The 12,753-nt window shown below is 29.9% G+C and overlaps 1 protein-coding gene across 1 annotated transcript in view; it reads right to left on the minus strand.

The window, feature by feature from the left end:
• Positions 1-401: 401 nt before the first annotated feature.
• LOC117171570 (acid sphingomyelinase-like phosphodiesterase 3a) overlaps positions 402-12,753 on the minus strand; it is a 207,162-nt gene continuing 194,810 nt past the window's right edge. The window contains exons 9-10 of the mRNA XM_033359005.1: positions 5,471-5,646; positions 402-1,112 (exon numbers count right to left, since the gene is read on the minus strand). Of these exons, the coding sequence (XP_033214896.1) occupies positions 860-1,112; positions 5,471-5,646 (429 nt within the window). The 3' untranslated portion in view covers positions 402-859. The remainder of the gene's footprint in view (positions 1,113-5,470; positions 5,647-12,753) is intronic.

Raw genomic sequence — 12,753 nt, forward strand, 5'->3', positions numbered from 1 at the left:
ATTTGCTTCTATTCAGAGAAAATTTTTTTGGATTCAAAGATATTTTAATCCAAAAAAATTTCTTGTGTTTCCAGGAAGATTCTATTATTAAAATGAAATTTCAACCAATTAATTTGGCCAAATTTTTTCTGAGAATAAACGTGATACGTCCTTTCTTAGTTAGTTCTTTTCAGTAAGAGTCCATGGAAAAAATTCGGAAAAAAAAGTATTGTATATAAAATTTTATTCAATTTTACATTATTATATAATAGCACAAGAGTAAATTATTTATAACTTAAATATGCAACAGTTCAAAAATTGTAATTTTTTTGGTTTATCGTAAATATATGAGGTTGAAACGAAACAATACCGAAATCGTTTAAAAGATACAATAACTTTAACTGGAACTATTACCAGATTTTACCTGGAAAAACTGGAAAATGGCTCAAAATTTGAAGTCATCTCATAAATCGCCACCCTTAAGCTTAAATCAATTATTAGATCATATATACTGAATAAATTAGTACAAAAAATCGCAATATTCAAGTTAATAGCTTTCTACCGATTTACATGTAAAAAGTAGGCAATAATAACACATCTTCAAAGAATTTGCTCATACATCCGACATTCAAATTCGATACTTGTCGAATAAATTGGACGATTTCGAGTACGTTGCTATTTTGTAAATAAATTGTAAACCCGACACAAAATATTCAATAGGTATCGCACAGCGAGTCTCTAGTTAAATGACTTTAAAAAGCTTGGATCCGCCCTGGTGGAAAAATTTTCAGACTGCTGTAAAGGTCTTTTTCGTTTAAAATGTAAAATGAAAAGTTGAAAATGTAGTATTTTGTATTTTTGACCTCTGGTTTATTTTTCCCTACCGACATCGGAGAATCGTGAGGAGAATAGCCAGGAGTTGATAGAGAATGACGAGATCGATCTGCGCGGATGGAGAAGATGTTGATGCAAGAGCGAAGGCATAGGATTGAAAGCAATTGCTGTATGAAACTGGATCCAGACGGGTCACCGAGCAATAGTGTTGCAGTGCACAGGCTCCATTCAAAGCTCCTCCGCAGCCCCATATTTCCTCCACTTCTCGAGGTAAGGAAACTGTGTTCGCAGCGTAATATCTGGATCATAAAAAAAAGCACAACCAATCATTCGATATGAATATACGCTCCCGAGTAAAAGTGCCTGGACTTGAGTTCGACTTGGTTATGTCTTGAGTTCGTCTCCAAGACATCGATTTCCGACTGCCTCTCAAAACTGAGTCGAGACATATGCCTTCGTCTTACTTTTATTTCAAGATGTTGTCTCAAGACGAGCCTTGTCTTGGCTGATATGGTCAAATCTTTTTTGGCTCATAAATGAGATTAAAATTAATGAATGCAAAATTTTTCATTTCTAAATTCCCGAGTAAAAATGCTTCGACTTGAGTTCGACTTAGTTATGTCTTGAGTTTGTCTCCAAGACATCGATGTATGGCTGCGTCTCAAATTGAGTCGAGACATAGGCCTTCGTCTTTCTTTTATGACCACGACAGGTAAAACGGCGTTTACTTGTCTTGAATCGAGCTTTGTCTTGGCTAAGACGACGTTTACTTGACTCCAGACGAGCCTTGTCTTGGCTGATATTATCGAACCTTGTTTGGCTCAGAAATGAGATTAAAATTTAAGAATGCAAAATTTGTAATTACTAAATTCCCGAGTAAAAATTCTTCGACTTGAGTTCGACTTGGTTATGTCTTGAGTTTGTCTCCAAGACATCGATGTATGGCTGCGTCTCAAAACTGAGTCGAGACATAGGCCTTCGTCTTACTTTTATGGCCACGACAGGTAAAACGGCGTTTACTGGTCTTAAGTCGAGCTTTGTCTTGACTAAGACGAAGTTTACTTGACTCAAGACGAGCCTTGTCTTGGCTAAAATTATCGAACCTTGTTCGTCTCATAAATGAGATTAAAATTGATGAATGCAAAATTTGTAATTATTCAATTAGTTATTTTTAATTTAAATATTCAGAATCGGTGGGTCTAAACGAGTATAACCCTTAAAAATTTTCTTTAAAAAAGTCCAAGATTGTGTATTGATTAACAAAGATTAGCTTTTATGACTGTCAGAATAACCCTTTTTGTTTAATCAGGCATACGCTCGAAGTTACGAACAGCTCGTGTTCGGGTCATAAAAATTTGACTTAAGAAATGAATTTATATCTTTAAGACATAAAAACTTGTCTCCAAGACATACATTGAAGTCTGGCTCCGTCTCAAAACTAAGACATGCGCAAGTCGACATGTTCGACTTCAGCATGTCTTGATTGGGGGCAATTCAAGTCGAACTCAAGTCGAAGCATTTTTAGTTTTTTTAAATTTTAGCTGATAAAATTTCAAAGAAAGTTGTCGAGCCTGAATTTTAATTTAGTTGCTCGATTTTTTCATAAATAACTAAATATGATGAAAAAATGACCTTTTTTCTATTTGACGTTCCCGTTGCTCGTCAATAATAGATAAATGCTTGTAATCGCCAACGTTTATAGACTGAAATTATATAAAGATATTGCATCATGATACAATAAACAAAAAATTTCTTATAAACAATTTATTTATATAAAATATGTTTTCTATAATTTTCAATAATTTAACATTTTTTACAGTTATATTACAAGAAATTTGAATAAAAACAATATTTTAATCCAAAAAATTATCTGAAGAATATTCTTGTTAATATCATAAACACATTAAATAAACAAATGAATTTTTTCAAGCATTTTTCTTCAGAAAAATTATTTTTTATGATTTTAATTTTTTTAAATGAGGAACTTCATGATAATTTTAGAAAATTTATAACTTGATGATGAATTTTATGTTTTTGTCAGACAAATTTAATTAAAAAATGCATTATTCGAGCACTTATCGACGGAAAATTCGTTTTTTTCAATGCCAATCCTTTCAATTGGGAACTTCATGATAATTTTAACGACATCTATCACTATTTGATAATTTTTTTTCTAAACAAATGTAATAAACAAATGCATTATTCTGGCATCTGTTGACGAAAAATTCAGTTTTTTTATTTCAGTCCTTTGAATTGAGAACTTTATGTTAATTTCAGCAACTAATTATGAATGTTGCTGAAATTAACATGAAGTTCTCAATTAAAAGGACTGAAATCGAAAAAAACGAGTTTCTCGCCAACAGATGCTAGAATAATGAATTTTTAAATTAAATTTTTTTGAAAAAAAACATGTATCAAATAGTGATGATTGTTGCTAAAATTATTATAAAGTTCTTAATTAACAGGGCTGGTATTGAAAAAATCAAATTTTTCCGTCCATAAATACTCGAATAATGCATTTGTTTATTAAATTTGTTTAATAAAATCGTTAAATTCATCAACAAATTATGAATATCACTGAATTTATTGTAAAGTTCCCAATCAAAAGGACTGACATTGAAAAAAACGAGTTTTTTTGTCGACAAATGCCCAAATAATACATTTCTTGATTAAGTTTGTTTAGAAAATTATATAATTCATTAACTAATTATGAAAGTTGCTAAAATTATCATAAAGTTCTTTATCAAAAGGACTGACATTTAAAAAAAAAACATTTTTTTTGTCGACAAATGCCCGAATAATGCATTTGTTTTTTAAATTTTTTTTTAAAAAGTTTATCAAATAGTGATTCATGTTGCTAAAATTATCATAAAGTTCGCAATAAAAAGGACTGACATTGAATAAAATGAATTTGTGCGTCGATAAGTGCTCAAATAATGCATTTTTTTATTAAACTTGTTTGATAAAATCATAAAATTCGTGAAAAAATTATGAATTTTCGGAAATTATCATGCGGTTCCTAATTCAGAAAAAATTTGAAACGAAGAAAAAAAATTTTCTGACGACAAATACCTGTATTGTGCATTTGATTATAATATTAACAAAAACAGTCTTGAGGGAAATTTTTTTCATAAAAATATCATTTACAATCAAATTTATTGCAATATAACTTTTAAAAAACGTAAAATTATTGAAAATTATAGAAAACAATTTTTCAACAAATAATTTGTTAATAAATTTTGATTTTGTTTATTGTATCATGATGGAATATCTTTAAACAATTAAAAGCGATTTAAACAATTTTCCTAATATTGATGAGCACCGGGAGCGTCAAATAGACAAAATTGACATTTTTTCCAAATTTTTTTATTTATAAAAAAATTGAAAAACTAAATTAAAAACCAGGTTCAACAACTTTCTTTGAAATTTTGTCAGCTTTTTTAGAGAAAAAACAATCAAATCGGTCCACAGGATTGTTTTTTTTTTTGTTTTGTTTTTTTACATTCTCATAAAAAATATCGGATGATAATTTACCATCATTGAACATTATAAAAGACAACAGTTTAGGAAAATGGGGTGAAAAAGGATTTTTGTCTGCCTTTAAATGCCCACAATGGGCATTTGTTTACATAATTTCTTTATAAAATTAATAAAAAATATCAGATGATAATTTGCTTTAACTAAACCTCACTGACGACATGATTTGAGTACGATCAGGAGAAAAGACGATTTGTCTGTCTTTAAATTACCACAATGTACATTTTTTAAATAGAATTTGTTTATAAAATTATTTAAAAATATCGGATGATAATTTTCTATATCATTTAAGATCACTGGCGACATAATTTGCGAAAATTTAAGAGAACAGTGATTTCGTTTGGCCTTTTAATATCTACACTGGGCATTTGTTTATACTCTTTGTTTACTAAATCTATAAAGAATATCGGATGATAATTTCGCATCATTAAAAATCAATGGCGACATAATTTGAGGGAAATTAAAAGAAAAATCGATTTATTTCTGCCTGTAAATATCCACACTGCGCAATTTTTAATACAAATTGTTCATAAAATTAATGAAAAATTTTGAATAATAATTTTCTATCACTAAAGATCACTGACGACATAATTTAAGATAAAGTTTTTTTTGGGCCCCTTGAATTAAACCTATTGATATTAGAAGGTTTTTATTACATAACATGTTCATTATTAAATAATTGAATCCAAAGTTTTTGGATAATTTTTTTAAGAACTTAAATGAAAAAAGTTCGAAATTCAAAAGAGTTCAATTTTGAGCGTTCGAATTTGCACTTTAGTTTTGATTACTTCAATTAAAAAAATTTTAATCTTCAACGAGGTTCAATGTTTGATTTAAATGACTCGGAAAAGATTTTTCGAACCAGGAAAAAAACCGAGAATTTTTTCCGGAAATATAAATGGCCACCCTGGATATGAAAAATCGACTTGTTTGATATTATTCTGAAGAATCGATTTATTGATGAACTGATTGTAAATTTTTGAAATGTGATTTCATTATATGTGGAATTTAGAGGACTCAGAGGAAGTTCCACCAGCATAGCTTCTATTGAAGTTGGTAATTGGAATAAGGCATTCAATAGGAATAAGTCATCTGTGAGTGATAATGAATTTCCAGTTACCTGACGAATGCGTTGTCATTGGACTGCGTAAATCGATCCGCCAAATCGTGAAGACTCAGGGCGGTTATCTCCTTAAGCTCATAATGCTTGAGCAATGAGTATTCCATAACCCAGTTAGCACGCCCGAATGAGTTGGCTTCAGGTAAGTTCAAGTAATACTGTTTGTAATCTAGAACCTGAAAACATATAAATAGAACTTCACTTTACTAAATGCTTATTGGAACTTGAAACTTAGATTGAAATTCAATAATAAACAATATCTTTTTAAATAAAATTTTCTCTGAAAAAAAATCTCCTTTGGTTTGTTGGGAATCGAACCAAAAAACTTCCGATTGCCAGTCGGGAGCATTTCCCTTAAGCTACTAGAAAGATGAAAAGAAAAATCCTTTTTAGAAATAAACGCATTATTTTGCTAGGTGTTACGTAATAATACTCGTCAAAATTTTTCAAGGAATCTCTATTATCATCAGAGAATAACATGAATTCTTAACGTCTTTTCAGACTAGATAGAGTTATGAATTTAACCGGCAATCAAAAGTTACGTACCTCGATTCCCAGGGGAGGGAATAACATCTTTTTCAGAAGAAAATTATTTTTAAAAAAGTTTAATTCATAACTACATCTAGTCTGAAAAGACATTAAGAATGTCTGTTATCCTCCGATGATAATACAGATTCCTTGAAAAAATTGACTTGTAACACCTAGCAAAATAATGTGTGTATTTATAAAACGGGATTCTTTATTCGATCTCTCCAGCAGCTTAAAGGAAATACTCATAAGCGATAATCGGAACATTTGTGGTTCGATTCCCAGCGGAGGGAAGAAGATCTCTTAGAAAAAATTTTAAAAAAAGATTTCTTGAAAAATTGAACTTCTAACACCTGGAAAAATAATGCGTGCATTTATAAAACAGGATTATTCTTTCGATCTCTCTAGTAGCTTAAGGGAAAAGCTGCCGATCGTTTATCGTGAGTTGTGTGTTTAGATTCCCAGCAGAGCAAAGGAGGTCTTTTTTCAGAAAAAATTTAATAAACAAAATTCCTTGAAAAATTTCACTTCTAAGACCTGGGAAAATAATGCGTGTATTTCTGAAAAAGGATTTTTTTTTCGATCTCTCGAGTAGCTTAAGGGAAATCACCCGAACAGTAATCCGAAATTCTGTGGTTTAAATCTCAGAGGTGTAAAATAGAAGATCTTTTTTCAGAAAAAGTTCAATTGGAAATGAAAAATGTTCAATGTAAAACTCCATCAAGTCTGAAAATACTTGAAGAAATTATATTACTCTCTTGCGATAATATAATTCCTCAATAACAAGTTGGTCATAATAATTCAATAAAATTATCAGTTGCAACAAAAATTACCGTATGTGGGTAATATTTGTCCTATCTTGTCAGGTGATTCTTCTCCTTGAATTGGTATAGTCAGAATTTCACTAGTACATCTGGGCTAGTAAGTTCTAATCAGGACCCTTTAAGGTACTGTTAAGGTTTTTCATTCTTAATGACTAGGAAAACTACGTGCTTCTAGTTTAGATTTAATATTGTATTTTAGACAGGCTTTAGTCAGGGTCTTATTAGGATAAAAAAAAATTCTAGTCAGGAACTGGTCGGGTCCTAGTCAACATACACCAAATGAACGTTCTGAAGCTTGTGCGATATATTCGAAAAAAAATTCCCATAAATAAAATATAAACTATTGTAATTATTTTAAAAATGTATAGATTATAGCTGATATTTAGACTTAACGTCAAATGGGTCTATTTTGGACATGTGGGGTAAATCGGACACCCCTGAAATTCCCTAAATCGATGGGACAAATTGCTAAAAAAATGTTCCAAGAATCTAAAATCTGTTCAAGCTTAACCTAGTTCAAGATTCTGCTTATAATCACGCAATTTAAGTAATTTTAACTATAAATTTAGGAATGTTTAAATTGGGCCCACACGTCCTAAAGTACTCCATTTGATGGTGCCAAAAAATAGAGAAGGTCCAGACAGGCAGTCAGTTCTGTAAGATTCATAACACAAAAACAAAGTTCAAGAATTTATCTGACCCTCTCAATTTTTCATAATAAGTATCCGATCAGAAATAGGGAAACCTAGTCAAGGCCCTTTAAAAACCCGATCGAATATTTTACATGGATTTTACCCATTTTTAGATAATAATTTTTTATCTTTACCTAGAAGATCTTTTGGCAACTCTTAAAAGTTGTTAATTATCAGAGATAACATTTCTTAAATTGTTATTAACAAATTGATAGAATAACGTGAATTTTGCTGCATTATTAGTGCTGTAATGCATTATATACATTGATCTCGTCCATTATTTTCATGAATTTAATAATTAATGGTGACCGATAATCCACCAAGAACAACTTTCATTGTTATGAGTAATTTTTATAAACAAATTCCCTAATATCAGAACATGGAAGCTTTTTATTTTCTACATGAACATTTCATTCCATCGAAAGGATAATAGAAGATATTTCTGTTCAACAATCATTTAAATTATATTAAACAATTTTTGTAAACAATTTAATTAATTTAGAATTTTTATTCATAAAAGTTTATCTTTTTATATGAACAATTCTTTTCTTTCCTAAAGAATAGTACTTGGATAGAAAATATTGTCATTTCATAAAAATTATTACTATCAAAAAGAATCACTATAAGTACATTCCCTTATGTCTTTTTATTTAAGAAAATGTCTTTTTATACGGAATTGGATTTCTGAATATGAAAAATTTGTCTTCTATCAACCCCAAAATTCCGAAAAATTTTTAGTATGAAATTAAACTATTTTAGCAGAAAATTTACTTCTTTGTTCAAAATCCATATTCTCGGGTTGAAAATTCGTTTTTTTGCCTGAAAATTTCACGAATTCATTTTTATTCTGAAATTTGCATACTTTATTTCAAAGTTTAATAGTTTCTTTAAAATTCATATATTTTACTTCAGATTTCTTCTGTTTAAGAATTTTACTATTTATGGAAAATTCGATTTTTTTGGAAACTTGTTCCGCTTTGGTTTGCAGGCTTAACAGTTTTATTTCAAATTAATCTTTTTGGGTTGAAAGTCAACTTTATTGGTACAACTGCATTCTTTAAGATGAAGATTTATCAGTAGAAAATTTATCTCTTTGGTTTGAAAATTCATTATTATTTTCAAATTAGTTTTTTTCCTTGTTTAGAAATTTAAATTTTGTAACTGAAAATGTGACAATTTCATTTTTGGGTAAAACTTGGATAATTTTTATTTTAAATTTAAACTAATCCTCGCAATTTATTCCTAAATAAATAAAAGTAATAAGGCGTAAATAAATCAGTTATATGACTTAATTTTCATTCATAAAACTAGATAAAATTAAATTAAAATTTTTAATGAATAAAGTTTTCTAAAGCTCTTGGGCTTATTTCAAAGGTGAGTCCCCATAATTTTTTTCTAAAATGATAGGAATGATAGGTTTGTCCAAAAATGCATTCGAATAATATAATTTACTTGATTCTAATTATGCCATTAAATTGAGAAAAATAATAAAATAATGAAAGCTAATATTTCGAAGGAAATTATTCTTAGATTTAAAAGCTTCGAATTTATTTTTAAGTTTAGATAATATCATCGAAAGTTAGACTGTAAAATTTACTGGGTAAAAGTAAAATTTGCGGCACGAAAGTTAAATTAGCCTTGCGAAAGTAAAATCTGCAGGGCGTAAATAAACTTGGCGGGGAGAAAGTAAACTTTGCTGGCCTAAAGTAAATTTTTCGGGGTCCCGCAGGACCTTCCTCTTTAATTGGGTTGTAGGCGGGCTAACCCGACAAGAACCCTACTAGAAAATCTGGTAGGACCCCCATAGCCTCTGCTTTACGTTATAGATGGGGCTCAGAATATTTTACCGCACGAGGTCCCGAATAGAGACATGGAAAACTAGTCGGAGCGCTACTAGAGCCCTCCCGAAATTTCCGCACGGGCGATATTTTTTCAAACTATATGTTCAATCGCAAGCTTTTTTATTCTCGTCTCGTGTTTTCCACTTTCTTTCATTGAACAACGCGTATTAGTCACTTGAAATAAAAATATTATTTTGAAAAGAAATTTGCAAATCTTAGGTTAGACATGACCGACTAGGGATAAAATGTATTGAAATCGGTTAGTTTTTTCTCAATTTTGCTAATATCTTTGTAAAAAGTAATTTTGTCCTTGTAAGTGTATTTAAAAATAGCTATCCTTTTTCAGGGTCTATTGAATGACGTCTGTTATGACCAGCGCTATGAAATTCCCCCACTCTTTCTGTTCTCTAACCATCCGGAGGGGTATCGTAGTTCAAAAGGAATCCAATAGATGGCGTTTTGATCAGGTAGGCCTGTCTTTGCATTGTTATGCATAGCAAAAATAAAAAATAAAAGTGAGTATTTTGAAAACAGTTTGAATTGTCTTCATATTTTTCTATTGTTTGCTTTGCTAATATAATTAATTAATTTTATAAACTATTGCACTTTTTGAAAATTATTGAAAAGAAATAAAAACTGGGATTTAGAAGAAAAGAATTTTAAAAATCCTGTTGCAAGTCAAAATTCGTCACAATTTAAAAGTTCCTTCTTTCGAAATTAAAAACACAAAAAGTGCGAAAACGGTAAATATTTTATTGAAAGTGATTTATATGAGAAAAATGTGTAAAATAGACAATCTAAGTGATTAGAACTTGCAGCCAAGTAAATTATTTATTGTGTTGCAAGTTTTTTAAAATTATTAGTGCAACATCATAGAATTAAAATTTTAATCAAAATGATGAATCTTAGATAGAACAAAAAATAATTTTCAACAGACGAGCTTATTTTTCAACCAAATAAATTTATTTCTAACCCAAAAGATTAATTTTAATCTACAATGATGAGCATTTAATTGAAATACTCGAATTTTCAACCAAAATGAAGAATTTTTAAATAAGGACAATAACTTCCAAAGAAAAAACTGATTTTCTACTAAAAAGGTAGATTTTCAACAACATACGTGAATTGTGAACGAAATAAATTAATTTTCAATGCAGAAAGAAAAATTTATATTAAAACTGTTGATCTTTGAACTCGAAAAGGTCAATTTTCCAACCGAAATAGTTATAGTTTCTACTGAAATACTTAATTTTTTATTTAAAAAGTTATTTTAAAGAAACTAGTTATATTTTTCAAAAGATACCAATTTTCATTTAACATGATGAGTCTTTCAACAATAAAATTAATTTTCAACAAAAGAGTTTAGCTCCCAACCGCAAGTAGTTGCATTTTCAAAAAAAGGCAAATTCTTAACGAACAATGTCAACAAAATTATATTATAATTTCGAAGTATTTGCTTTTTGAAATTCTAGTTCTACTATGAAAATTACTTGAAGCACTCTCTTTTTTTAAATTTTGAAAAAAAGCAACTTTTATATTGTGGCGAATTTTGACTTGGAACAGGGACTTTTTAAACTCCTTTCTTCTAAATCATGCATACACGAACGATGCATTGGGCTGGTTATGACTACCATAATACTTTAAATATAGCAATTAATGAAAAATCTATTCGTCATTTCTATATAAACACTATACAATTGTTTTAAACAAATAGAGCTTACAGAAAATGGACCTCTTGAAAATATTTTCTTCTTCTATGATTGAAATATTCGTTATAGTTTTGAAAATATATCATAAAAATTTCAGTGTGGACCGTTCGGTACTCGTTATTAGACAGCTAAATTTTTTAGTTGGGTTAGCTTGGAGCGTGTAAGTGCTCTATAAATTCTAGAAATGCTCTATAAACTCTATAAATTCAATAACATTTAATAACAGCATACGGACGCAATATATGGGTAAATAAAGGGAAACAGGAGGAACAATTGTTTCTATACACATATATTATTTATTATCATCGTTAGCTAACAAATGGAAAATTAATATCCATGAATAATGGACACGTTCGTCAATTCCCTATCCCTCTATTCAACAACTTTAATTTTCGCGTTAAAGAATATCTCGATTTAGTTTTGAAGAAGCTACAATTCTGAGATTTTTGAAACAAAGAGTAAGTCTTGACTTTGAGTTCATTGTTTTTTCTGCGGTTAAACCGAGTTCAATTTTTGCGTACGTGATTGAATATTGCAGTTTTTAAAACGATCATGATAGCCAGTAATAGAATATTGTAACAATTTTCCTGCTGATTTCTGATAAATAAGAGCATAACAAATTCTTTATCGGATTTACAAAAATTTTGAATGAATTCCTTAACATAAACTTTTACGGTTACTAAAGCTCTTTTTCATTGTGGAACCCAGATTTTGTAATTTATTTAATCTATTTTGAATTTCTGAAATATTTCACAAACTAGATCCTCCAAGATTTTAATTTTGGGAACCCCTCGGCACTCCAAATAAAAACATTGCTCACTTGGATTGAGGCATATTGGGAGCAGAAAATGTTTATAATTTTTCCAAGGATATTTTTATTTTTTCAATAAACTATGAATTTTGCCGAGGATTTGTTGTCGATTGGAAACTACGAGTTTTGCCGACGATTGGAACCTGAAATACCTCTTTTATCAAAACGAGTCATCGTGAAAGCATTATATCTATTGTTAAAGAACTCTCCAGGGAGTGTATTTTTGCTGAAACCAACACCTTTAGTAAGCTCAGGACTTCTCAAGGTAAGATACTAAAATCCTTAGCTTTTTTTAAACGGTGCTGGGACAAGAAAATCGCCCCAAAATGCTTTCAACGGAAAAATAATTTTGGAACATCTAAATCCAAATCTATTCTGCATCATACAAGTTTGCTGCTATTGAAAGAAAGAATACAACATACTAAATTTCTCTTTCACACTACCTCCAAAAAACTATTGAAACTTCATCTTTTTCCATCAAACACCCTCAGATTTGACATTTGATTTAAATTGGACCTCATATCTTTAGACCAATCCCAACGGATTAACGAGCTTTCCACTCAAATACAAAAATAAAGTTGAACAAATTACTTGCAGTAAGGCAAACACAACTTATGGATAGTATAAAAAACATCTCTGACCATCCTCTCAAGAATGAAACGATTTTCGCCTTATCAAAAGGACATCATTTTGTAGTAGCTTCTTGCAGAATCCCGAAACAAGAAATCATCAGCAATTCAGAATCGACAATACGAGGGTGGATTGATAAGTTTCCAGCCTGACCAAGAGATGGCGCCACTAGGCCTACCTTGAGGTGGCATTCTATAGTACCATCCTTAGATAGCTTGTAGCTATAGTTTCAGCCCGATCGCCATGTT

This window comes from Belonocnema kinseyi, chromosome 4 (assembly GCF_010883055.1).
Source record: "Belonocnema kinseyi isolate 2016_QV_RU_SX_M_011 chromosome 4, B_treatae_v1, whole genome shotgun sequence".
NCBI lineage: Eukaryota > Metazoa > Arthropoda > Insecta > Hymenoptera > Cynipidae > Belonocnema > Belonocnema kinseyi.